This window comes from Linepithema humile, chromosome 2, assembly GCF_040581485.1.
Source record: "Linepithema humile isolate Giens D197 chromosome 2, Lhum_UNIL_v1.0, whole genome shotgun sequence".
NCBI lineage: Eukaryota > Metazoa > Arthropoda > Insecta > Hymenoptera > Formicidae > Linepithema > Linepithema humile.
The window spans coordinates 26,104,482-26,129,201 of NC_090129.1; the positions used below are offsets into that span (position 1 = coordinate 26,104,482).

The window sequence follows — 24,720 nt, forward strand, 5'->3', positions numbered from 1 at the left end:
TCTGCTGACACTTTGTATCAATGATCGCGCTCAGAATATACAATAGTGCAGCCGCGTTCTTGTAGCAGTCGTAGGCGATTGAATATGATTGGTTGAATCTATCAGTATGCAACAATCAGTATGCAACAATCAAACTCAATTTGCTACGCAAGCTCCGTGCAACAGTTTAATTTCCCGAACGGAAAACGCCAATTATGGAGATCGCTGAACCCAATTTCTGTTGAAATTGCCCTTAGATGGCTGTCTAATAATCGCTGATCCTCGTATCAGCAATTCTTCTTCCGCTTCGATTGAAAGATTGACTTTGAAATGTTTCGAAAAGTCTGGAAAGTAAAAGAGCGCGATTTTACGATTAGTCAAAGGCAATCCGACTTATCCCTATTGCTAGCAGGTTTCTTAATCCTTTCGCGATCGCGCTGTCGGTTAAAACGGGACGATAATAGTCATCCACTGAAAATTTCTCCTTTTTCCCGCCTTATTACGAAATTCTAACTATTGCCAGACCTATTCTGGAGTCTACAACAGCGTGGGAAGTAAATGAGAGAAAGTGAACGCGCAGCTATACTCACAGAAGCAACTTCAAAAACCAGTTGTTTTTGCGCTTTTTGAAATAACATTACAGATTCCGCATTATATCGAAAGCAGTCTCACTGGATTCAAATACCTTCTCAGAATAATGTAAGCAAGTTTTCTCCTCTTTGGAGCAATCAAAAGATATATTTTGCAATAGAGAACAGATGCACAGAAATTCCTGGAGTAATAGGTGTTTGCGCCTTGCATCTTTCAATGTCTAAATATTATCCCGTGAAATATATCGACTAGTACAACTGGCGTTCCAAGCGGCATCATCATTCAACCGGGCTACCGTGCGGAGAGAGTTAACAATCAAGGCACCAATTCATCTCGCCACTATTTTTCGCGAGGTCATTAGCGCCCAATGAAATTCAATTCGCGCCCCGTCATTTCAGTGTATCATTTCTGCATCTGCGTTACGCAAGTGCCTTTCACCTAGCATGGCTAGCTGTCACCTTCTTCTGCGGCGAGCCACATTGTCCGCGTCCGTGCGCACCGCGGCGCATCGTTGCACCGCCGCCGCACCGCCGCCGCACCGCCGCGTCGCGACGCGACGCGTCATGTCGTGCCATACGGCTGCACGGCTGCACGGCATGCGGACCGATGGTATTCTCGATGCGATGCGCGGCCCCTCTCTATTTTCGTCCGGCACTGGAATCCGCGTCGAATTCTATCATCCGCGTCCCCAAACGTCCTCCGTAAGCAATCTCGGCTCGCACTCGCGGAGTTCGCGAATGAATATACGCGCCGTATGATGAAATCAACCAAGTTCCGAGCTAAATATCGGGTCACGACGACGATTTTTCATTCTCCTTGTCGTATAATCGTAACGGATTTTCTAGCCCGTGCGTTTTACGTGAATTGAAATCGGCGCATCAAGATAAATGAACGAAAAATAGAAACGCGATAACGTGGAAAAATTCAAATCAAAAATAATTTTCGATGAGTGATCGTAAATCTCTGTTTCATGGCGCGAGATTTCAGATAATGTACTACATCGGAAGTGACTTAAATAAAACTGAAGAAATATTGTGTTGTAAACAGAAAATTCTTGAGTCTGGTTCAACGAATAAGACTGAAGTAGCAGGCGATAACTGCTTAAATGTATCCTATAACACGAGATAACAAGATACACGGTTAAAACGGATATTACTAGGATAATTTATGCCGATTCCCCGAGGAAAGTAGAAGCGAGCTTCTGTCACCTATCTTTTCCCCCTTTGATCCCTCCCTTCGGTGATTCATATTCTTCCTCATCTTTATGCGCATATTGTGCTTCGCTGCATCTTCGTGAGAGTGGTAGTCAACTGCTCCAGCGTTACGCATCTCACGATTGCATAATGTACAGTGTACCGTAATTTTCCATAAACGCAGCTGGTATCCGGCCAATCTCTTATAATAAATCACTTTCCTTAACAACACGATTAGCTTCGCCCGACTGAGGGAAAAATGGATATTTTCAAGAAGATAAAAAAAAGAAAAATTCCAAACGTTTGCTCCGTATGAAGAAAGCTTGTTCTACGGTTAGAAGTTCTACGGTTATTTAACGCCAGTTTTGACGGTACCTCATTAAGAGTCATTAATCATTAGGTGCAACAAGTTGCTAACGATTGGAAAGAATGCAAGAAGCGCGCACGAATTAATTTCGAATTAGTAAGAATTAATCTTGGGAATTGAGTCGGTAATAAATTAAACGCTAGAATGGATTATCTCGCCAAGGCGAGATAAGCTATTAAGCGGTTTACAAGGGTACAGTCCATTTGTATTCTATGCACTACTTGGTTCTGAAGATTCTCTTCCTCAAACTTGCGCCGTGTAAGGAGATACCGCGAGAAATAAAGCAGTAACGCGTTTAACTGTCGGCGATAACGCGATACACTAGCCAGATGACAAGGACTAATACCGGCATCCGAGAAATGGACTTAACAAATTGCTCGAACTAATGTGTCACGGTCTTATTATATTATGAGGAATAATTTAGGCGCGCCGTATCTTCCGTTAAGCGTCGACAGGTGACTGTCGCGAATTCATCGCGTTTCCGTAAGAAAGCCCACGTGGCTTTCTTCGCGAAATTAACATCTCCATTATATGAGCTGCAAAATTATGTGAGGCTTAGCGACTTCGCGAGGGCGCCGACGATAGGACCGTGATTTAAGAGCTGGCCAAATGAAGTTTTGCCGCGTTGCTTAATTGCGGCCATAAAAAGTCGGATTTAAGGGTGGGACCATGTGTAACTGTCGTGGATGACTAACAAATCATCTGAATCTGAACCAAGCGGTGGATTAAGCGTGGCCATTATCGAATAATTTAAGCGCCGCAGTCGCAGAAACGCGCGACATAGTGCACTAAACATCTTGCCTCGCGAGATGACATGTATGAACGCCATTTATTGTCCTATTTTAATATGTTTCTACCTCATTTCGCTTAAAGAGAAGGAGGCCTCTAGAGATGCGCATGAACTTTGGAAAATATTTAACGATCTGGACTGAATATTATTTTGTCTCGAAATTTTCTTTTGCATTCAACTCGCGTTGAAATTTCAAGGATAAAGGATCATCAAGGATAAAAAAAATTTAGATGATATTTTTCTTTTTAATTCATTTAATGCTCGATATATATTTATTTAGCGACAAATAAATTTACAATGTAAGTAGCTACAGAAATTTTGATACGACACTAGTACATTTTTCCAAAATTTATACAGAAAAGATAAATAAAAAAACGAAGTGATTTTTAACTTTTAACGCGAGAATTATCGGCGTGGTGCATTAGTAAAAATCTTACATTGTAAACCTACTCGTGCCAGATGGTGAAAGTATTGCTGGAATCTCTGGCCACTTTGCCTGCCACAGCATTTCTTCCGTTTACGTACTTGAGAGGAGATCTGGGAACGGTCACGGAAATGTGATTGACCCTTCTATCTTGACCTTCCAAGGGTTGTAATGGGATTACTTCAGAGCACTTTTTCCACTCTACCTTGTTTTCTCATAAAAATTGTTCCCCATTATTTTGTTTCTCATGCATTATTCTGTGAGATATATTTACATTTTAACACATAAGACGACTATTAAAATTAATTTTTTATGATTAATATTGTGGTTAATTTTATTGTTCTTTTTTATGATAGAATAGCTAATCCGATCACACTTATTATAAATTTTCTTATTATAAATATGTATTATTAGTTTTATATATGCATCAATACAACAATGAAAATTTTATTTTGTGATCTAAAATGTGATAGAAAAATTGCTATCCGGGGAAATTTTATTATCTCTTTTGATGATAGAAGGATTAATACTGCGCGATATTCGCTTGAAACAAGTTTGACTGCGAAAGCACTGCCGCTGGAACAATGCCATGATCTGTTCTTTAGTAGGTACCGTTAAGTCACTAGGAGAGACTCATTCGCGTCTCGTTCAACTCGGTGTGAAGCGAAAAGTGAGAAACTATACGAGCATCGCATGGTTGAAGATAAATCGATATTCCGGAGTTTATTCGAGAAGCGCCGAAATAAAAGCTTCAGCCATTAATTTGATAATGTTGAACAGAGAAAAAAATAAAATCAAATAGAATTTCTAATTAGAATATTGTTAAAATAAATTTATTATAAATTATTTGCAGATCGTCTGCAAAAAAAATTTGTATGAACTTTTACGCTTTTATTTTCTTTTTAAGACTTTGAGCGCGCTAAGAGAGTCGACAATGTATATATATTTATAACGCCGATCTCTTTGCCAGCCGATAAAGATTAACTCACCATGAAGCTTTTTATAAGGACGCAATTCACGTGGTGCGTGGGTTAAGTAAGTGGGTAAGTGAGAGCAGAGAACGGAGCGGTCGGCCGGCTGGGGATGATTAGGGCGGCGGGCGCCACGCAAAGTACGCACTCGCGCACTGCATCGCTCGGCCGCGTCGGTCGACTGCATTCTGCGACGGCCACTGCGAGTGGCGAGTACGCATGCCATCGGGACTTACGTCGTCGGATGCAAATAATACATAAGTGTGTATGGCGGTGGGAGCGGGGGACCTACGGGGGTCGAGCTAATGACCGAAAGAGTATGAGGCCGCGTCCTCGAGTTTCCACGACGTGAGAAAAGAGATCGTGCTACGTTGTACTGCGACTCGTTCTACGCGAGTTTTACGTCTGCGTATCGATTAAACTTTACGATCAATCTGCGATTATCTCGGCATCATTTCGTTGTTCATTTAATATTGCTATTTATGGCTTATTCGAAATATGCAAGAAAACTATGTGATTCTCTTTCGTTCATGGATTTTATGGCAATTTAGAGTTTTATTTTTTCTCAATAAATCATCTCTTGTCATAGGTCCAACTTTAAACGCCACGTTTAATAATTAGATAAATTTCAAATTCTTACAAGAGAGAGTTTAGTTAACATTACAATAAAATTTAGTTATCTCTTCGCACATTTTCGAGGCTTTCTCCGACCTAATTAAATTTTCAATTTGAAGTGAAATTTTAATACGATTATGTTTGCCTAAATGTTTCAGTTTGAGGAAATTGAAATTGCTACACATTACTGCATCGCTACATAGAACATATACGCTGTTTTTCTCATCCGAGTATTACGCGCCAGCCTCGGCGCCCGACTAATTATCCGCAATGGCAGATAGTTTCGCTGCATTTCGCACCGGCGCGGCGCATTAATTTCCATCCGCGTGGTTGTTTATGCGAGTCTCCGCCTTCTGCTTGCGTGTCGGTGACCGCATGAATACCGCGATTCGAGCGTTGCCGCTTTTAATTAATAGTCATAAGCCAGGCTGATAGGAGAACGTCGATATCAAGGATTCCGCTCATGCATTCCGTCCTGGAATAATTTGACACTAATTTTCTCTGATTGTGAGTTTATGCGGTTTACGCCACGTTACAGATTTTACAGTTATTTCAACTGGAAAATGGGAATTCTTTTCACGATTACTTTACAATAAAATTGATGAGAAAAAATAATTCAAATCCGAATAATTTGATAATTAGTGGAATACTATTTTTATCTTATATCTTACAGAATGATAGGAATTTAGGCTACAGAGAGCGCGCGTTTTTGTGCACTACTGTTTGTTCACGGATGTGCGTGTACATCACGAAGTTTTTGCGGCGTGCAAGTCGATGACCGTGTCGCGACATGTTGCTCATTACAACGGGGAGCCGACCGCAGAAACGGTTTTGTAATTGGCAGGTATGGCAATGTGACACCGCGACACGATGCCACACGATACACTCGGGTCGGGCACATCTTTCACGAATACATAGCACATTCCGGTGGCTCGCGTCATTGCGTCATTTCGATTTTTTCGAGAGCGTTGAATCTTCTCGGATGCGGACTCGACGTAGTCCGATATCGCTTCGTATTTTGTCGCGGCAGATAAAACGCAATGAAACTTTGTAACTAATAAGAAAACTTAACCAATAAATTATTTTAATTATCTTATTAAATTTTATTGTGAAATAATTGTGAAGGCAAAATTTTAGGTGATTTTATATGTTACACACATTAACATACAAGTCGACATACAACGAGAACAGCTGATTATATTACAGTGACGAGATTATTTTTATTGCCATCTTTAATGCTGTAGTTATATTATGCTGTAGCTCGAGAGAGAAAAGTAAGATTAAAAAAAAAAAATTGAATAAAATTTTCGAGCAAAAAGATGAACGTGCGATGGTCCATTAAATCTAGGGTAAGCTGCGCAAAATTAATAATTTACAAGCAGCGATACGAAAGGAGAACCAAACGCGAGATATCTGTGTCGCGTATTCCACAGCTGTCGCGTTATTTAATACGTTGGCGAGCGTGTCAAATAATGTTTTTTTACTTCCTCTCTGTCTTGTTTCTCCTTTGTCTTCCTTCTTCCAACGCTTCTCGCGGTTCACTCACGTGTGTGCGCTCGCACGCGACGTCAAAGTAAATTTTGACCGAGGTGAATTTTATTTTGCAACGGATATCGGATCTAAAATTTCTTTTCATATTTTGCCTTTATGGTATCGCGTCTGTTCCGCGATTCCAAATTAAAATTATCTTTGATTTACGAAGATTGAATAAAAAATAAAATAATGATTCTTTAATATAAAAAAGTATGCACAAGATTGATAATAGTATCAATAATGTTATTACTCGGATTAGCTGATTTAAATGATTTACGACAGTGTCCTCCTGATATAGGTATTGCCGTACTCTAATTATTTGCAACTTATTATTATACGTTTACTGGACATATGATTATTACATATTGGTTATCGGTAATAGTGTCATTATCTATTTCCCGTCAATCTCGTCTGCTATCGTCCGCATCGATTATCTTCGAGCGTAATGAACATAATTTATACGATAGAATGTAATGGATGAACGCACACTGGTTTCATCACTTTTGCTGTGATCTTGAGCGATTCTTTGTACGGTACCCAAGGCGATGATCGACAGAAATATCGATTGATGATTACTATAGCCGGTCTCATTAGAATACACTTCCGACTCATATTTATCAACGTTGCAGCATATCTATTTGAAAAATCGGTGAATATTATATAAACGCATGGAAGAATAGATGATGGATAAATACGTATTTCATTATCTTTATGTTAATTTGTCTTTTTATGTAATGTGGCACAAAATGTATTACATCAGCAATGAAATTTGAAATTTGCCTGTAGAATTAGCCGAGGAGTGAAGTTACGTACAAGACGTATAACAGAGATAGATCAATGACAGAGAGGATAAATTAAGATTTCATAGATAATTATGCAAGCGATGCAATAATGAAAAGACTTTAATACTTTAATATTCTCACGTTAATCATTTTTGAACAGTTACTGATAGCTTTTACCAACAATCATTTTTCTTGCACTTCAAAAATATAACGTGCGCATTGTTAAATATTTATAATTATACGATTGCGTCAAGTACGCGTATAAGAGATTATGCGGATGTAATCGCGGACTGTCATAAAAGAGAGACCTTGCATATTAGCTTTCACTATCGCATGCCATCAATTGATGATCGCATTGGAGCGTGAATGTTATAGTTACGCTATTAAGCATTCTTCGATTTCTTACGTGGCATTCTACGTTTTCTTATCGCGCGGAGGCTGTATCTGAAGATCCTTCACTCTGTAAAAATTCGAACCGGCGCCAATTACCGCCTCGCACGTAAATCTTCTTCCCGTGGACCGAATGCAGCCTTTGCTCGCGTGACTGAAATCCGAAAGAATTTTTATACCCTATAATTGTGGGAAGGAAGATCCGTGGCGCGGGCGGCTCTTTCACATCGATTTCGCGCCGGAGATCGTCTGATGGCCGTCTTTAACTCTTTGCGAATCTCGCCGGCCAATTTCGTAGATTGGCGAGCGATCTGTTCGGGACTTTATTAACGTTTTCAAGACCTTTCCGTTGTCGGAGTCTACAGATAGGCGTGTACCTTCGATGAACTTTATCCGTTCATTTAGAAATTGATGGAATTGTATAAGTACTTGAAAACATAATTGTTAAATATTTTCGAGATACATTGTTTTCAGAGGACTAGGTTGCTATCGCAACCGTTTGAATGGAATGAAAATGAAAATTTTATTACATTAGAATTTATTACATTATTTAATTTTCATAAGCAAAAATACACGTATGTCCCTACCTTCGCACGTCGAAGCATCACATTTGCTGCTTATAAAGGCAGCTGTGTGGTACTTTACTCTTTTTTTTTTTTGCGTTCTATGCTACTGACAGATACTCTCCTGCAGTAATCTTCAGGAATTCTCGCGAAGGCCTTCGGAAGGTTGCGATTTTGTTGTTCGCTTTCGCTTTACGTAGCATGCATGCGTGCAGAATATTCTTCTATCGCCAAGAGCTATAACAATCTATGCTATGCAGCTCTCTATGTATACATTGTACGTTCATTGTAAATTCCTTCACGTTTCCTGCCTTCCGGCGAGTGTCCCGGCACCGTTACTACGTTTCAGAAAACTTACTTTATCATATATTTTATCATATTAAATAGAGTAGAGCTCATTGAAATTAGAATATTCAATGATAAGAGAACTGAAATCAAATAATTTTTAATGACTAATAATATAATTTCAATAAAATTTTTTTGTCTGTCGCTAAAAGAGACTCTCAGAACATGCATGATGAAACGAAATTTTTGCTTAAGTCATGACTCGATAATTCAGCAATGTTTGCACCAATGAGTCACGTCCGTTTGTCTTATCTACCTACCCACATCGTTGTAGCAATGTTTGTTTCTTTTTTTTTTCTTTTTTTTTTTATTCCGAGACGATTTCGTGGACGAGATCGCATAACGCATACCCGCCCACGTCGCGGCGTAATTGTATTGTAGCCGAAGAAATCTTAGCAGCTTAAGGCGGAAGAAAAGTCAGTCCTAAAAGGCGGTCTGTCTCGGGCGAAGTATCGAGGCCCCTTAACGGGACCTTACCATTGGCCATCCGCCATAAATTACACATTATATCGCGTAAGAGCCAACCCACGTGCCGGTAGATCGTAGAGTGCTCGCGAGATGCATTTTTCTTGGCCGTTCGCATGATTTACGGCTGACTGTAACCCTCCGAAAGTCGGAAGTCAGATATCGTTGCATCTCTCGTTGTTTATAACTCCACGTGTTTCAATGGATTACAATTGAGGAGCTTGCTCGTAAACAGATCTGTGAATAATACGAAGTATGTTAATTACATTATTCTATTTTTCCTATTTTCCATCTTTCAACCTTACTTTTTTTTTTACAAAAATATGTACTTAAATTATACTTTTTTCAAATACTTTCTCTTTCATTTTATAAATATTGTATACTGATTATTATTTGATTAAGAAGAATATTACTTTATTAAATTGTTACAAATTATCTTCTAACTGTTTTATTAAAATTTTATTATATATGTAAATGAAAAGGTGAAAGAAACACACGTGCATTCTCAAAAGTGGAAATTAATCGTGAGTAATTTCTTATCTTTGTCTCTGCTTTATCATTTATTATTGCTTCGTTAGTCACCTTAGGAGATGACAGCTCCGATGGTCTTACATCGATTAATCGAGTATAGTTGGGCGATGCAGTGCTCATACTACAAAATGTACAGCGGTGGGATCGTTAAAAAGTCACGCCTGTATATTCGAAGATAAATTTCTCATCTTGCAATAATAATACGGAACAAGTGGCGCTGACCCTCAGCATAACGGTGCCACATCGGTGGTACATGATTTGCCGGTACATCAGAATTGATGTCGTAAATTTTTCGGAGCGCGGTCGCATTTCCGACTTCGACGGAAAATAATTTATGTACGTTTTCGAGCACGATCTTTTCGTTCGTGGGTGGATTCTCCATCGGGGGCCATCGGAGTTTGTACAATTGAAATATCCGCATGCTGAGATTATTAATGCGCGAAACAATACATTCAGAAACAAAACGGATTTCTGGGTGTCTCTCTTACCGTCACTAATCATTGTCATTGTCCTTTAATTCTTTCTAATAAAATTGACAAACTTACAATTCAAATTACATAAAAATGTCACTTTACAAAGGTTTTTTGTTTAATTAATCAAGCGATTAAATTTCACTTTTTCTTTATTGCTAATTTTATATCACTTTTTTACTTTTTTATATATTTTTAACAAATTTAATTTTTTATGCTGAGATGTAACAAAATAAATATTTTATTGTTATGCAAAGATACAAAAGATGCTAAATTGTAAAAAAAGGCTTCCAGTTTACATGCATATTTATTGAACGATTAATACAATGAAGAGTATTATAGATGAAACGAATCGATAGGAATGTAAAAACATGCATCAGTGTTTCCATTTACATGGCACGTGGTATTTTATTATTGCGAGAGTTTTCAATACTATGATCAATGCCCGACATGCCACGTCTGTCAACACGATTAGGAAGAACCTGAGGGCGAATTCAGGGAATTACCGACCGACAACGGTGTGGCGTGGCGCGTTCTCCAGATGCTAGTCATGGCAGTGTAAACGTAACCGATAATCATCAATCTGCAAATGAATGCAATGATAGCTTTGAAGCCTCTCTTCTTCCAATGCAATATCAGGGCAATCATGAAATGAGAATCCATCAAGCTCGTGGTATACATTGATTAAATTTTTCATCAATGCTATATCATTTTCATAATTGAACTTATATTCTCTTTCTGGAAAATTCAAATATTAATAATTGAGTATAACTGTGCTATATAAAATCAATTTTAGAAATTAGTTTTTCAATTGCGATTTATTTGAAAAATGGAAGCTGATTCCACATTACGAAAATTTGCGACTTAATTTTCAAAAGACGCAACATTTTGAAAATTTATTCAATTCTTTCCAAACAATATGCGATTATAATTTATTTTATCAATAAGCTAAATGTATTAACAAAATCGTATATGTATGTCGATTTTTTTATCGTTCAGATTTTGTTGAGTATAATCATTCTAACTAATACCGTTATATAACAATTGCACGTTACGAATTGAAAATTATGAGATTCATCGAAGTGTTAATGTGCATATTCCAGATGATATCGCTAACGCTTCTGGAAGTGTGCAAAATCATAAGGACATCCACGTAGCAATTCGCTTCCTGTTTGTAGTTATCGCGAAACTTTGCGTCTTCCCTTTGGCGATTATGAAGAGATATATTCCCATCAACATGTCGGACATTGTAAAAGGATTACGTGACTCTTTGCCGCCTTATGATTTATAGGGAGCCTAACATTAATATGCCCGATCGATCATCGTGTTGCGCTTTGTTATGAACTGCAACGATGATAACTCGCGTGCACTTCGTGCTTCGATACATACTACGAATCATTTGAATAGGGATTATTTATGTCGTCGTTATCTCATGTCTATGTAACGGTCTTATGTATATGAAATCCAAAGCAGTATGCAATTTATGACCAGCTAAGCTTTTTAGATTTCTACAAAAATTTCAGTGAGCTCGAAACATGCATATTATGTTATTGAAAATACGATTGAATATTAATCGTATCAAGAATCATCAAATATGGAAAACAGAAATTATTTGTATCTTGTTCTTATATTCTTACATAATAATTTTTACCGTTATTTATTTTATTTTGTAATATATATACTAATGCCTTTATGTTTTTTTATATTTTATGCAGATTTATTAATCAGTGCAAAATGATTCAGAACAGGATATAAAAAAATTGAACTGATTGTATTAATAACAATAGTATTTTTTTGTACGATTAATTAGATTATGCAAATATTATGCAAACAAACATTTTACGTTTGTGCATCAATTAATAAGATGCAATTACGATTAAAATACAGTCATAAGCAAAAATTAAATCGAAGTCTTTGATGCACTATCTGTCAACGAGTGGAAACAATCGTGATAGCTGTTGAAGCGAAAAAAAAAGAAATCGATGACATATTATTTCTTTGTACATCACTCACTTTGTATACTCTTCATGTTCTATCAGTATCGATTAAATGAAAAAAAAGTTGTCTGTAGAAATAAGAAATGCAACTTACAAAAAACGGAGATCATTCAGCAGATTAAAGAGCGTTGTTGATAACTCGGAAACAGGATTGCAACCGTATTTTCCTCAATTCATAGGCCTAAAAAAGTCGTCCTAAAAACGTCATAAAAAAGACATCTTAAAGACTCTTAAATTTTTTATTTCGCGTTTATCCATATTTTTCAATAAACCGTGTTTATCTCGCGTTTATCCATTCTGAATAAGGAATTTGGAAGGGCGAAATTATACAAGGCGCTTTGCCGGAGTTACAAACCTTATTTTCAAAACACATTCCAGTTTGCATACGTACAAGCTTAAATTATAATTAAAACCGGTTGCTCTCGCGTACGTGACGTTTCCGTAGCTCACTTTCGCGAACGGATCTTTAGTAGTAAATAGATAGCAAACAGATTTTAAACACGTATCTGAGCGTTCAGCAGTAAGGCTGATTATCGCGTAAATTGAATTACAATATGAATATTTGTATATTTATAGCTTTGACACATTGTTCATAGATTGACAAAACACGTTTGACGGTATCATGATTATCTCGTTGTATGCCAAGTTATTGGAACAAGATTATTTTAATGTTTATTGATACTGCAATAGATTGATTCATTAAATACATTAGACAGTGCAAAGTTTATTATTAATTGCATTGAAGTGATAATATTTTTATCAATATCTATAATGTGGTGTGGTGATGGATATCCATATTTTATCTGATAAATCTGTTAATACTTAAGCTTGGGATAGATACGGAAGTTGAAAATTTGTTTAAAAATGAATACGGCAAAAATATTATTAAGCGCTGTATTTGATTATGTATTGTGATTTATAATGTGATGGGGTAATGTTAAAAATAAAAATCATAAAAATATCTTAAAAGAAAATTGATCGCGCGACTTGACATAATGATATTGTTTGTGTGATGCATTTTTTTTTCGCCCATATGTGGATGCAACAATCGCAGACGAAGAGTACCGTTATAAAATCGAGTCACGTCAACATTTATACATACTCGACAAGTTACTGCAAATTTCGGAACGCGCGCTCGCCGATGTTACTTGTGCTATTGTTCTCTATACTCCTGAATCATCGTTGCGCCGTTAGCTCGCATGAATCTTATTAAGAATGACAGTAATCGCTTCCGTAATCTACTTACGCACGTACAGTGATTTCAAAGCGGGGCATCCGGCGAACAAATCTTCCGTTATTGACTCGAAGCGGTTTTCACAACCAAGATTCTACAATGCAATTAAAAAAAATGGAATATACGTATATTTATTTTTTATTTTGCACTACTGATTTATACTTCTATCAATGCCGGCAGTTGTGGCAGCTTCAAAGCTCATATTGTCAATATATTCTTATTCAGATTTTCAAAGATATTCTATATTGATTATTATATAGATATTATAAAATAATATGAACGAATATTACTGATGCAATTGCGTTTCAAAAACGCTACGTCGTTAATTGTTGACAGTTCTTTTTGTAAATATATTTTGTAAAGAAAATGTGTTATAGAGTGAAAATATAGATAGTTAATTTCTTTTAAAAGAAAAACAATATAGATAAACGTCTACAATTATCTATAATTTTGCTGCAATTTATTTTGATCTGATTGCATTATAGAATTTACATATCAGTCTCCTTTCAAGTTATTGCGAAATTACCGTATGTATCGAGGAAATAATCTATAAACGGATCCATATTTTTATTATAACTTTTCTTCAGACTGTTCTTTAGACTATTGCACTGATTATTAATAATAAATAGCATGCTTATCATTCATTAGAATTACTTGATCACACAATTTTATCTTTTATGAATCACGTCTCTAAAATTTAATATCATAATACAAACAGTACATAGGTAAATAGAGCGGAAGATTTCATACAATAATGTTAAATAAATATAAGTTAAATATAAAATATATATGCAATATTAAATAGAAAATAAGTTATAACAAATTAATAGATTAAAACCGTTTATATTATTTTTCGACTAACACAATATAAGATAATTTCGTGCTTTGTGATAATTTACATTATTAAGTACATAGTAATTTTATTTTTAGGTCAGAAAAATTTACTATAATAATTTTACTTTGATTCAGTCTCAGGGTTTCTAATTTATCCAGTCCCGTTAAATGTCCAAGCTGTATTTCTATTGTTTGTGCGAACACTGTAGAGAGAAACGGGTTTCATACGGATGTTTTCCAAAGAATTATGAATTTTTTAAGGCTAGCATAAAATTTTGCAATTTTGTCTGCCAATTTCATGAAAAAATGTATTTCTAACATTTTTATGAATTATGTAATATGAAAATAGAATAATATAAATACATTTAAGAAAATGCGTGGAATATTTTAAAAGTTTATATATTTTTTAGAAAATATGCAAGTATATAGAACTATGAACTAAGAATTATCAAATATGAAAGTATATAGAAAATAAAAGAATGATGAAATATTGTATATACATGCCGGTATGTTGATGAAGTACGTGTATTCACGAAATCTGTGTAGAGGTCAGAGTCGAAGATTTTTATGAAAACCCTAGGTTTTAATTCTAGTATATTTATCTTATTTGGTTGGTATGCACATTTATTTTTTGTGTTGTGGCGACACTTGGCAGCATGGGATGTCAAACATAACCAAATATTTACAGTCAATTTTGATACCGTTGTGTGATATAGAAAATTAAATGATTTAAATAACTGTTATTAATTATAAAAATTTATAAAGTCAAAATTATTAAAATATATATCACTTATATATAAGTAAAATGTACAATATTTTTATAGTGTTATGAATAATGAGGTTCAACAACAGAAATTTAATCAGAACGTCGTTGTTCTATTTTCTGAAAAAGAAAGAATTTCAAAACATTTTGATGAAAAATCTGGGCTTAAATTCCACCGATGTTGAAGAAATTCTCGATGTGAATAAAAATATCCTTAATCTTTCTCGTCATCGAATAATAAAGAATTGCATGACATTTGAGGTAATGTATACAAATATAATTTATAAATATTTATTAATTTTAATATATATATATATATGTAGTTAAAAATGTAATTTATCATCTGTAACTTATTTGTTCTAAGAATCAGTAGTATTACGATCAATAATTTTATTTTTTCTTATTTATTTATAATATAATTAATAGAATCTAAAAGTAAAAAACAATTGTTAATTACAGCTGCAATTAGATGTTGTAATAAATAACAATAAATTATTGATAATTAAGTCATTTTAGAAGAGATATTATTCTTCTAAAAATAAAATTGTTATTTTTTAGAAATATAAGAAAAAGTTGATGTAAAAAATATGCTTTTGTACTTTTTAAATTAAAATTTTTGTTAAATAGATGTAATTTTTCCTTACTTTTTTTTATAGAATATAATAATAATAATATTTTATTTGTTTTAGAAATATAATGTTAACGTAAAACCTCTGATAAATTTTCCATATTGCCTGAAAATGAAAGAATTCTATCTGGAACATAGAATTAATGTACTCAAGGATATAGGAGTGTCAGAATTGAACTCGTTTTTAGTGGGAAAGTAAGTTATTTACATATTAATTATATTCTATCAAATGCACGAATATTTTTTAATAATCTTTGTGATTTCAGATTATATACTTTGTCAAATAAACATGTGTCCATATTCAAAAAGAAGATCAATTTACCAATTGAACAGAACATTGCTAAAAATATATTTGGTAGACTCGGTGAGGAAGTTCCAAATGAAATCTCTCAATTGGAATCAAGTGATGAATTAACAATGAATCAATATTATAAGGCATGTCTTCTGTATTGCAAAAACCGAATATTTGATCTGCCTTATTTGGATGACAAGGTACTGTTGCACAGTTTGAACACACACTTTAAAAGTATAAGCATGATTGCTGAAACATTGAAAGTACTCAGAATAGATCTTGACTATGATGAAAAAATGGTAAGTCTAGATTTATTTTATAAATTAACTTTTTTCTCTTGAATAAAGTGCATTTTGCTCATCAAATTGAGATAATAAATACAAATATTTGAAGATTATATTTTACTTACGTGAAAAATATTTACACAAGTTTATTGTTTGAGTACAGATAAAAATGAATCCCTATATCATTAACGCTTCCGCCGACAATATTAGGATGCTGTTGAATAACTTTACAGACATTTACGGGATACCGATTTCAACACTTTTAAGGAAACATCCTTATATGCTCTTTCAAGATGCAGATAATATAAAGCGTTTACTAGCATCATTAAAACGATATAAGATTCCAGATGAATATGTGAAAAAATATATGAAATTTCTTAAAATGGATAATTACACATTTCTTGAACGAATAGAAAGGTTGAAACAGCATCCTGACGTAAACTTACGTATATGGTATATGTATCCACGAATCCTGAAAATTTTGGAACACGTAAATATGATGGATCATCGTATAAAATATCTTCATTTTATGAATTGTGCAAAATGGGCTGTTCCTCATACGGTTTTATCTACAAAATCTATAATAGATAGGTGAGAGTTTGCAATTCGTGAGTATAGCTGATATATTAACGTAAATTAAATTATTATTTAATAGATGTATATATTTTTTTTTTAATTCTAGATTTGTGCAAAACGACTCCAACATAATTATAAGCAAGAAACCTGTGAAATACATATTGAAGATGGAATTGGGAATGGACATTTGCGATCAATTGTGCAGACATCAGCACTGGAAAACTGTTACATTAGTTGACATTCAGAAAATGTTAAAGTATCTGAAAAGACACTTTACAATAAGCGAAATACGCCAGAATATACATATTATACTTTATGCACAGTAATGACCATATTTAATTTATTCAAAATAAATGTATAATTTAACAATAATTATTTGAAATTTATATATATTTTAAACTCTTATTTATAATTTTTTATGTGCTAATCTTTGAGTTTTTTAATTAATGTTTACTATATAGAATATATAATTAGAATATAGAATTAAAGACTAACCAAATTGCTTCTTATTTTTAGATCCAGAGTAGAGAAAATACTAGCTGATTTGAAACAGCAATATTCTGAGAGTACGCAGTATTCATTTACTAATGGCCAATATCTCGCATTATGTTTGTATATATTGGAGAAAGATACTCATTTCACGGGAGACGGCATTTGGAACAACGGACACAATGCGGAACAAAAGTTTTCGCATCCTTTGAAAGATGAAAGTGTTGCAGAAAGAATTGATAATGATGACATCAATAACAATTTGAACATCAAAGATGATGATGATGATCATAATCATTTTGACGACAGGAATGAGACATCCAGTGTGACAAAATAACAATATACATAATGTATATAGACCTTTTTACGTACAAAGTATTTTACAGAAAATTACATTTTTACAAAAAAACACAATTTCATATTTGTAATATATGTGACCTGTAAAAATGACAAAACATAATATGTATAGTACATATATAGTATATGTAGTATATATATATATATATATATATATATATATATATATATATATATATATATATATATATATAGTACATTTTTAACGATATTAAATGAAAAATAATGCAAGAAATATTTATGTACCGATTTACTTTTGTAACTTCTCGTTTATTATAAATTATTTTTGCGTGGATAGCGAGATTAAGTTACAAAGCTTGATTATTTTAGTTTTGTTATTTTGTAAAAATTATTTTTATATGATTTTGATTTTTGTCATTCCTCGTATATTATGAATTATTTTTACAAAGAAATTATGAGATATTGCGAGATACAAAGCGAAATTTATTTCGATTAAGATTCACTTTTTCTAATACAAAGGCACTGTGTAAGGCATTGATTATTCAAGGCACGGAAAATACCGTGTTAAATTATATTACAAATCTAATATAATGAGTTTTTCTCATTAACTAAATATATCTATAGTATAATTAAAAATATTTTTCAGAATATTTCACATTCTTATCAATCGAGAGGAAGCAAACGACTGTCAAATATTTATAGTTACCACGAGATGTCACTCAAAGCGACTGACGCATCAATTTTCAAACGATTCTCTCTTTCCGACGCGCGTAACGCACGAGAATTTATCCAAGTATCCAAGGTACTACCTTCTTCAAATCCTTCTACCTTTTCTCTCCAAATAAGATATTTCACATCTTAGAATGTCTTATATCCTCTTTTTCGGTACATTTATGCATAATATGTGTTTCATCGACTACTTATGCGTAAAGCGACGAGACGCAATTTCTCGCGATCACTCGAGCAACAAGTACAAAAAAATGTTGCGCATGTTATAACGCAAATATTCATGCTCGATCCTGGATTGTTTCTCATTTTTCGTAATATTGAAGTGCTGCATAGATCAGAATCTTATTAAAACTTTTAATTTAAATACTATTTTCAATACTTTGCATACCAACCATAACCTTATTTCATTGATTTAATTTAAAAATTTGTACATTTTTTTTGTTTTTTTTAAGTTAAAAGGTCTACGATTTAAGACAGAATTTTATTTATAATTTTATGTAAGCCATATACGTATATGAGATTCCGATGTATAATATTTTCTGATGTATGTGTAAATTCTGATCCAAATCTGTTGCAAATTTTGATTATTTAAAGTCAACTGAAACATGTATACACATACATGGAAAAGTAATCTAATCAGCAAATTTTTCAATTTACTCAATACATATTTTTTAGGAAGAGAGCTACAATTTAAATAAAACTGGTTACACGAGTGTAGCCGGAATAACGGTGTCTCAGGATCTAATACTCCTCGCGCTCCTTACGAGACACGGACAGATCGCAGAAGTCGCCTAGAAGAGATCTAGAGCGGAGGAGGCCGCGAGTCAGTTCAGAAAAGGAGGCAGCTGCACGTAACTCTGTTGGCTGCCAGGTTCGCTCTTGACCATTACTTGGTCCTTCATAGCCTGGCGTGCTTGCGGTGAATGCATTCCATAATCCTGTTTTTGATCGGGCGGCGGCGGTTGCTGCTGTTGCTGCTGGCCGTAGTCGGCCGTGGTTTGCTCGTGCCCATATTTATCTGCGAGGCAGCCGCCGTGCTCGTCCTCGGACATGGAGTTTCCCAGATGAGTGGGTGGTGAATGCGTCGTCACCATAGTCTGATAATCAGCGCGAGTGAGGGGACCACCGGGAGGCGGCGGGCTGCTGCCACCACCGGGGTTCATGTAGTCCTGGTGAACGCGCATGGTGTTGCCGGCGGCCGCCGGTGTGGAGAATAACGCGGCGTCGTGCTGTGTCGGCAGCATGCTCGCATACGACGAATATGAGACGCTGCCGTTGTTGCCGAAGCCCGCTGCTGCCGCGGTTGAATATGGCGAGTTAGACGGGCTGAGTAGATTCAAGTGCGGCGCCAAATCGTACGCGGCCGGTGAGTATGCCCACGCATCTGGCGGTGCCGTCGCTGTCGTCGGTGATGCGAATGGATTCAAGGTATTGTTAAGCGACGTGAAGGAACCTGCAAGTGTGGAGAGAAATGTGAAAACGAGATCTCTTGGAATATAGCGGAAATCTTATAAAATATAAAATTTTAAGAACAGTTCAGAGATGTATTTTTAAATTATTTTTTGCATATAGTTTTAATCTTATATAAATTAATGCTTAATTTGATTGTATTTAAATTTCTATATTTTTCTTCAAAATTTATATTTATTGATTTTCATTAATTTTATTTTTTTACTTTTTTTAGATTTTTTTAGATTTATTAGATTATGATTGAAGATCGTGTCATACTAACAAAGTAACTTGTTTACAGGGATGAAAGTTTACCTGATAGACCAGGACTGGCAGATCCTGCGGCCATGTAACCAGCGGTCTTGCGCGGCGGTTCCTTCTTTCGCCACTTTGCACGACGGTTCTGGAACCAGACTTGCACACGAGTCTCCGACAAGGAAAGCTTCATCGCGAGCTCGTCACGTGCGAACACATCTGGGTAAGGCGCACGTTCGAAAGCTCTCTCAAGTTCTTCAAGCTGGTAAGCCGTGAAAGTTGTTCTCGTCTTTTTTTTCTTAATATTGTTGTTGTCAGTCTTCTTCTTCGAATCTTTTTTAGCTGGCTGCGCTTCGCTGCTAACTACAAAATTAATATTTGTTTGTCAATTATAAAATTGTGAATTTTGAAAAACGTTTCTAGAAAAGAAGGAAATGAGAAGTTTAAATGTGAAATACTATTAGCTACGGTAACATTTATGAAAATTTTTGCAAAAATTGAAATAATTTATTGGAAAACAAAGAAAAAGCGCGATATTGTGTCTTAAAGCAAGAGAAAGAGATTTTACCTGGCGCGAGTGCGTTGATCGGATCGTCTGGTTTCCTTTTGAGCGCGTTGCCGAGCTGCAAACTTTGCTGCAGACTTGTCGAAGTCGGCGTGACACTTGTCGACGTTGAAGTAGTAACGTCCTGAGTCTGTGGTGGCAAAGGCGCGTACATGCCGGACAACTCGAGCTCCTTGAGCTCCTTCTGCTGTTGTTGCTGCTGCAGATGATGCTGATGCTGCGACGCGGCCTGATGATGCGGCGACGGGCTGTTAGACGAATCGAGCTTGTGAAGCTGACCGCCACCGGTCGGCATCAGGTCGCTGCCAGCGTGATGACCGCCGCTTCCGTGTAGACTCAGCATCACTTGGATGCTGTGGGCCCCGGTAGTTCCACCACGAGCCCCAAAGTCCGAAAAAATCGGGTCGTCCCATGAGGGAGCGCCGTCCATCTTGAGTAGTTTTTTAGGCAACTATAAGTCAATGCGCTTCTATTTAAATGAATATATAAGTATTCAAACAGAAGAGTTCGCAATATGACTTAAAGACGTTTTTGATTTCTATTCTTTCGTCTTTGTCAATGTCTCTGATGATATGTACAATTCTAAAGTTTATACGACAGTTTTGCATCAATAGTTCAGTTAACTGACTCAGTTTATTCTTTTGTAAAAACGTACGATATTCTTCTTGATTAATAAAATGTAACACTATTTGTCTCGAGATGGAAAATTGAAGAAGTTTTCTGAAACGTTCAATTCAATTAATCTTGAGTTATCTACTGGTTTTTTTGTTATATTAACTTTTTTATTCTCATTCACATCTCTACATCTGACTCGTAATAGTCACCATTTTGTCTGCAAATCTGATATTGTAATCACTGAGTGTGTGTCTTGATGTTAATTTATATATTTTAATTAAGCTCCCATGACGAATATTTCACAAATCACTTCTATTATCTTCAGTGAAGGTTCTTCTGGATGTTTTTCATGAATTCACGTCTTCATCGAGGACGTCGACCGATTCCCGTTCGATTAAATTAAAATCCGAGAACAGATGTTGGTGAGACCACTCTTGTCTCACACCTCAGCGTCGATCATGCTCTCATCATCGATGGGCTCTTCCGAGATTCTTCCTGCTTCCTGTCAGTAAAAAAAGGAAGAGGCGACGCCGCCGATTGCCCGATTGTCCGTAATGGAGAGCGCGCGGCAATTGCGATCAATTGTTGCCCGGGTTATGATTAATTTTGATTAGTTTTAAGCGGCGTTAACTCGCGGCGATGCGCCGGCCGATTATTCGTGGCCAGACCTTGGAAGACTGGACTGAACTACGGCGACGACGACGACGACGACGTCGTCTCCCTTTTGACGAGAACGTCCGTTCCTCTCTTCTCTTCGTCTGGACACTCTCGCCACTACTCTCCGTCCCGAGCCTCTGGCTAATCAACCACCACTCACACAGGCTTATATTTTCCGAGGCACGCCGGCCCAGGCCGCCCCCACACCTTGGGCCCGGCCAATCCTGGCTTCATGCGGGCGCGGTGATGCTGCCTCTCGCGGTCCACCGCCATCGTTTCCTCGCTGCCCCCGCCACCGCGGGTCCCCGCGATCGGCAAACGACCGCCCTTCCCCGACCTGCGCGCAAAAAAACCTTTCGTCTGCACGATACTAGTGCGAATGGGGGTGGATGATACGGGGTGCGAACATCCGCGAGGGTTAACGTTAGGCTCGTGGGAATAGAAATGGAGAGAAGTCACTTGCCCTCGTGGGAATGAGCGAGTTTGTTTTCTCTGTTCTTTTTCCACTAATTGTTTCTTGTCTACTTGCTTGCTACAAATTTCCGAATTGTAATTAAAAACGTCAGGTGGACTCGATAATTAAGAAATGATTAAGTAAAAGTATTTGTTGAATTATATTGAAAAAATATAAGTCTATGTTTTATGGAAGATTCCGACAAGTTCACTCGCAGAGATGGGAACAATTATAAAGAATTAAATTATGTTAATGTAACTAATTATATTAATTATATGAAGCAAATTATCTAAAAAAGCATTGATATATAGCGTGCAAAGTTAGATTTATTATCTTACCTTATCATTATTTTTCAGCTTTGCGCTCTTTTTTCTGATGTTTATACTATTTCTCTAATCTGTTCAAATTTTTCAGGTGCAACACTCTGTCGCGAGAAATATGTAAACCATCTGCTGATTAACGTTCTGCCACTTAAATCTCTGTGTGTCCCTTTGATTGATATGTAAGCGCGAATCACTATCACTGAGTTAAAAGAGCATCTCAGATACATATACTTTATTCGTTGTAAGTAAGTTCGCGACTTTTTTGTTTCGCACCTTCTATTTTCCAATCTAATTTTTGCTTTACACTTTCTTTTTAATTTAGTTCTCTTTTTTCAAACGAAACATGAATCAGAAATCACATAGTCCTTTCGTAAAACAGACTCTTCCTGGCTCTAAACGATTCGATAAGATAGATAAAGTTGGTACCGCACAAAATCGTCGCGAATGAGAGACCTACACGTCGCATCGGAACTCAACCGATTGTTATGCGAAAATCGCGAAAGGTATTTTCGTTGCCTCGAAAAAGAGATCCATGTCTGTTGGCCGGCAGTTGGCGCGGCACTGAGCCAAGCACTCTTAAGCGCAAGCTCAATGAAATCAGCAATCGCCAGGAATTGCCTCGAATTGGCCCAATCAAACCACCCCCCGTTCCCCGTACGTGTACGCGCGTATATTAACTGTTAATTTTCGTCATTTGTAATTAGCGCGCGCCTATATACACGTCAATTTCATTGCGCTCTCCGTTCTGACTCTCCAATCTGATCACCGCTCCCGATCGACCTTAATCATCTTCTCAGCATCATCTTGTTCTCGCTCGATCGTTTTGTTACTTTTTTCGCTAATAATTCCAAAAATATTGGATTTATTTTCTTATTTTCTTATCGATTGTTTTGTTAAGAAATGTATTTCTAAAAAAATTAAAAAAATTTTTTAAGAGATACATATTATTACGGCATTTATTCGCTTCTTTCTGAAATTTAATCGTTTAACCATATTCTTACTATTATTTTAATAATTATCTTAATTTTTAGCTGTAATATCTATTTTAATGCAACGAAGTACGCACGTCTATCATTTTTATCGCGGAACGGGATTGACAGTATGGGGGATACAGTAATTAATATAAAACTTTTTGAGTGAAGGTGCAATAATGCGGGTAACTGCGTCATCACGATTAGTCTATCATTTTAACACGGGGAAGGTAAACACTTGGGTTGCTTAGAATTTGATCTAAGCATCTAGAAGTTATAATTATTAATTTCTAAGTGATCGTTTTGCTTTTGTGATTTCACCAAACAAATTATTTCTTACAAAAATTTGTCAGAAATATCATCCTTCATGGACTAATAATCTTTGTTACTTCAGCTATGTATTGCCAAGAAGGAATATCCTTCATGGACTATTTTTGTCTACAAATTATAAAATATAAAAAATTATTTATGAAAAAAGAAATTTTTTATAAAAATTATAAAATATAGCGTATTTCTCTCTCTTTTTGTAGATTATACTTCAAGACAGACTCCAGGTCGCGTTTTTTATTCTAGATTATGATTTCAGGTCTGGAAAACTAATTGCATCTTCGACTCGGTGTGATGGATGAGGTGCTTTCACAATGAACCTCCTGCAGCGACTTAATTTCCAATTTTGCGGCGACGTGGCTGGATCTCATGCGGGACCAGGATGTCCTAGGATATTTTGGAGTATTTCTATGCGTCGCGGAGTATCGGGCCCCAGGAGGCCGGCGCGCGACGGCGACGGCCGCAAGAGAACGAGGAGAAGTCGGTAACTTAACTGGCCTAAATGGGTTTAACTCGATGTGATTTTGCTGGCGAACCACTAAATTGAACGAATACGAACTAAACTGAACTCAACTAAGCTAATCATATCACATTACTAGCGTTATTAGCCGAGCGACGATATAAGTGAAGGTCCGGTGAGCGCCGGGCTGCAGTGTAACGCAGCCTCCTGCACTGACCCTCCGCATCCGCGACTTTCTCTCGCATCCGCGTATCCTCCATCTTGTTCCTCTCGCAAAGTAAACATGACCTACAATAACGCGCATCCGTCATTGTTGTCGGCATTATCGGATTAGGTGCTCAAGTTTCGAAGCGGAGATCGGAGAAGAACACCGAAGAAGATTCGCCAGTTCGCGAACAGAAGCGGAAGTGATTTCTCTCGGTCGCGGTTATCCGCCATCACGTTTTCATGCTTTCGCGCTGTGCCGCGCACCGGAAGCGCGACTTCGAGCC

At 36.2% G+C, this 24,720-nt stretch overlaps 2 protein-coding genes across 5 annotated transcripts in view; one reads left to right on the plus strand and one right to left on the minus strand.

Annotated features, from left to right (window-relative positions):
• The window catches only part of mTerf5 (mitochondrial transcription termination factor 5), a 90,886-nt gene extending 72,032 nt beyond the window's left edge, over positions 1 to 18,854 (plus strand). For 3 of the 4 annotated variants that reach the window (XM_067349639.1, XM_067349640.1, XM_067349641.1), the window contains 6 exons: positions 14,899 to 15,098; positions 15,527 to 15,660; positions 15,732 to 16,056; positions 16,205 to 16,632; positions 16,724 to 16,939; positions 17,134 to 18,854. In XM_067349639.1, coding sequence (XP_067205740.1) covers positions 14,910 to 15,098; positions 15,527 to 15,660; positions 15,732 to 16,056; positions 16,205 to 16,632; positions 16,724 to 16,939; positions 17,134 to 17,443 — 1,602 coding nt within the window. In that variant the 5' untranslated portion in view covers positions 14,899 to 14,909 and the 3' untranslated portion in view covers positions 17,444 to 18,854. Of the gene's footprint in view, positions 1 to 14,711; positions 15,099 to 15,526; positions 15,661 to 15,731; positions 16,057 to 16,204; positions 16,633 to 16,723; positions 16,940 to 17,133 lie in introns of those variants that run through there. The other variant, XM_067349642.1, reaches the window with a different exon arrangement.
• On the minus strand, positions 17,887 to 23,065 carry repo (reversed polarity). The gene is made up of 4 exons (XM_012359712.2): positions 22,487 to 23,065; positions 20,426 to 22,031; positions 19,918 to 20,220; positions 17,887 to 19,606 (listed from the first exon to the last, which is right to left on the minus strand). Exons 2-4 carry the CDS (start codon positions 20,850 to 20,852, stop codon positions 18,978 to 18,980), a joined length of 1,359 nt encoding a protein of 452 aa, XP_012215135.1. The 5' UTR covers positions 20,853 to 22,031; positions 22,487 to 23,065; the 3' UTR covers positions 17,887 to 18,977.
• Between the last annotated feature and the right edge of the window lie 1,655 nt (positions 23,066 to 24,720).

Excerpts from the sequence above, each read along its gene's own strand:
- repo (XM_012359712.2), bottom strand. The coding sequence starts at position 20,852 with ATGGACGGCGCTCCCTCATGGGACGACCCGATTTTTTCGGACTTTGGG. Across the intron at positions 20,221-20,425 it reads GATCAACGCACTCGCGCCAG|TTAGCAGCGAAGCGCAGCCA; the intron begins GTAAAATCTCTT and ends TTAATTTTGTAG. Across the intron at positions 19,607-19,917 it reads TGCCAGTCCTGGTCTATCAG|GTTCCTTCACGTCGCTTAAC; the intron begins GTAAACTTTCAT and ends CCACACTTGCAG.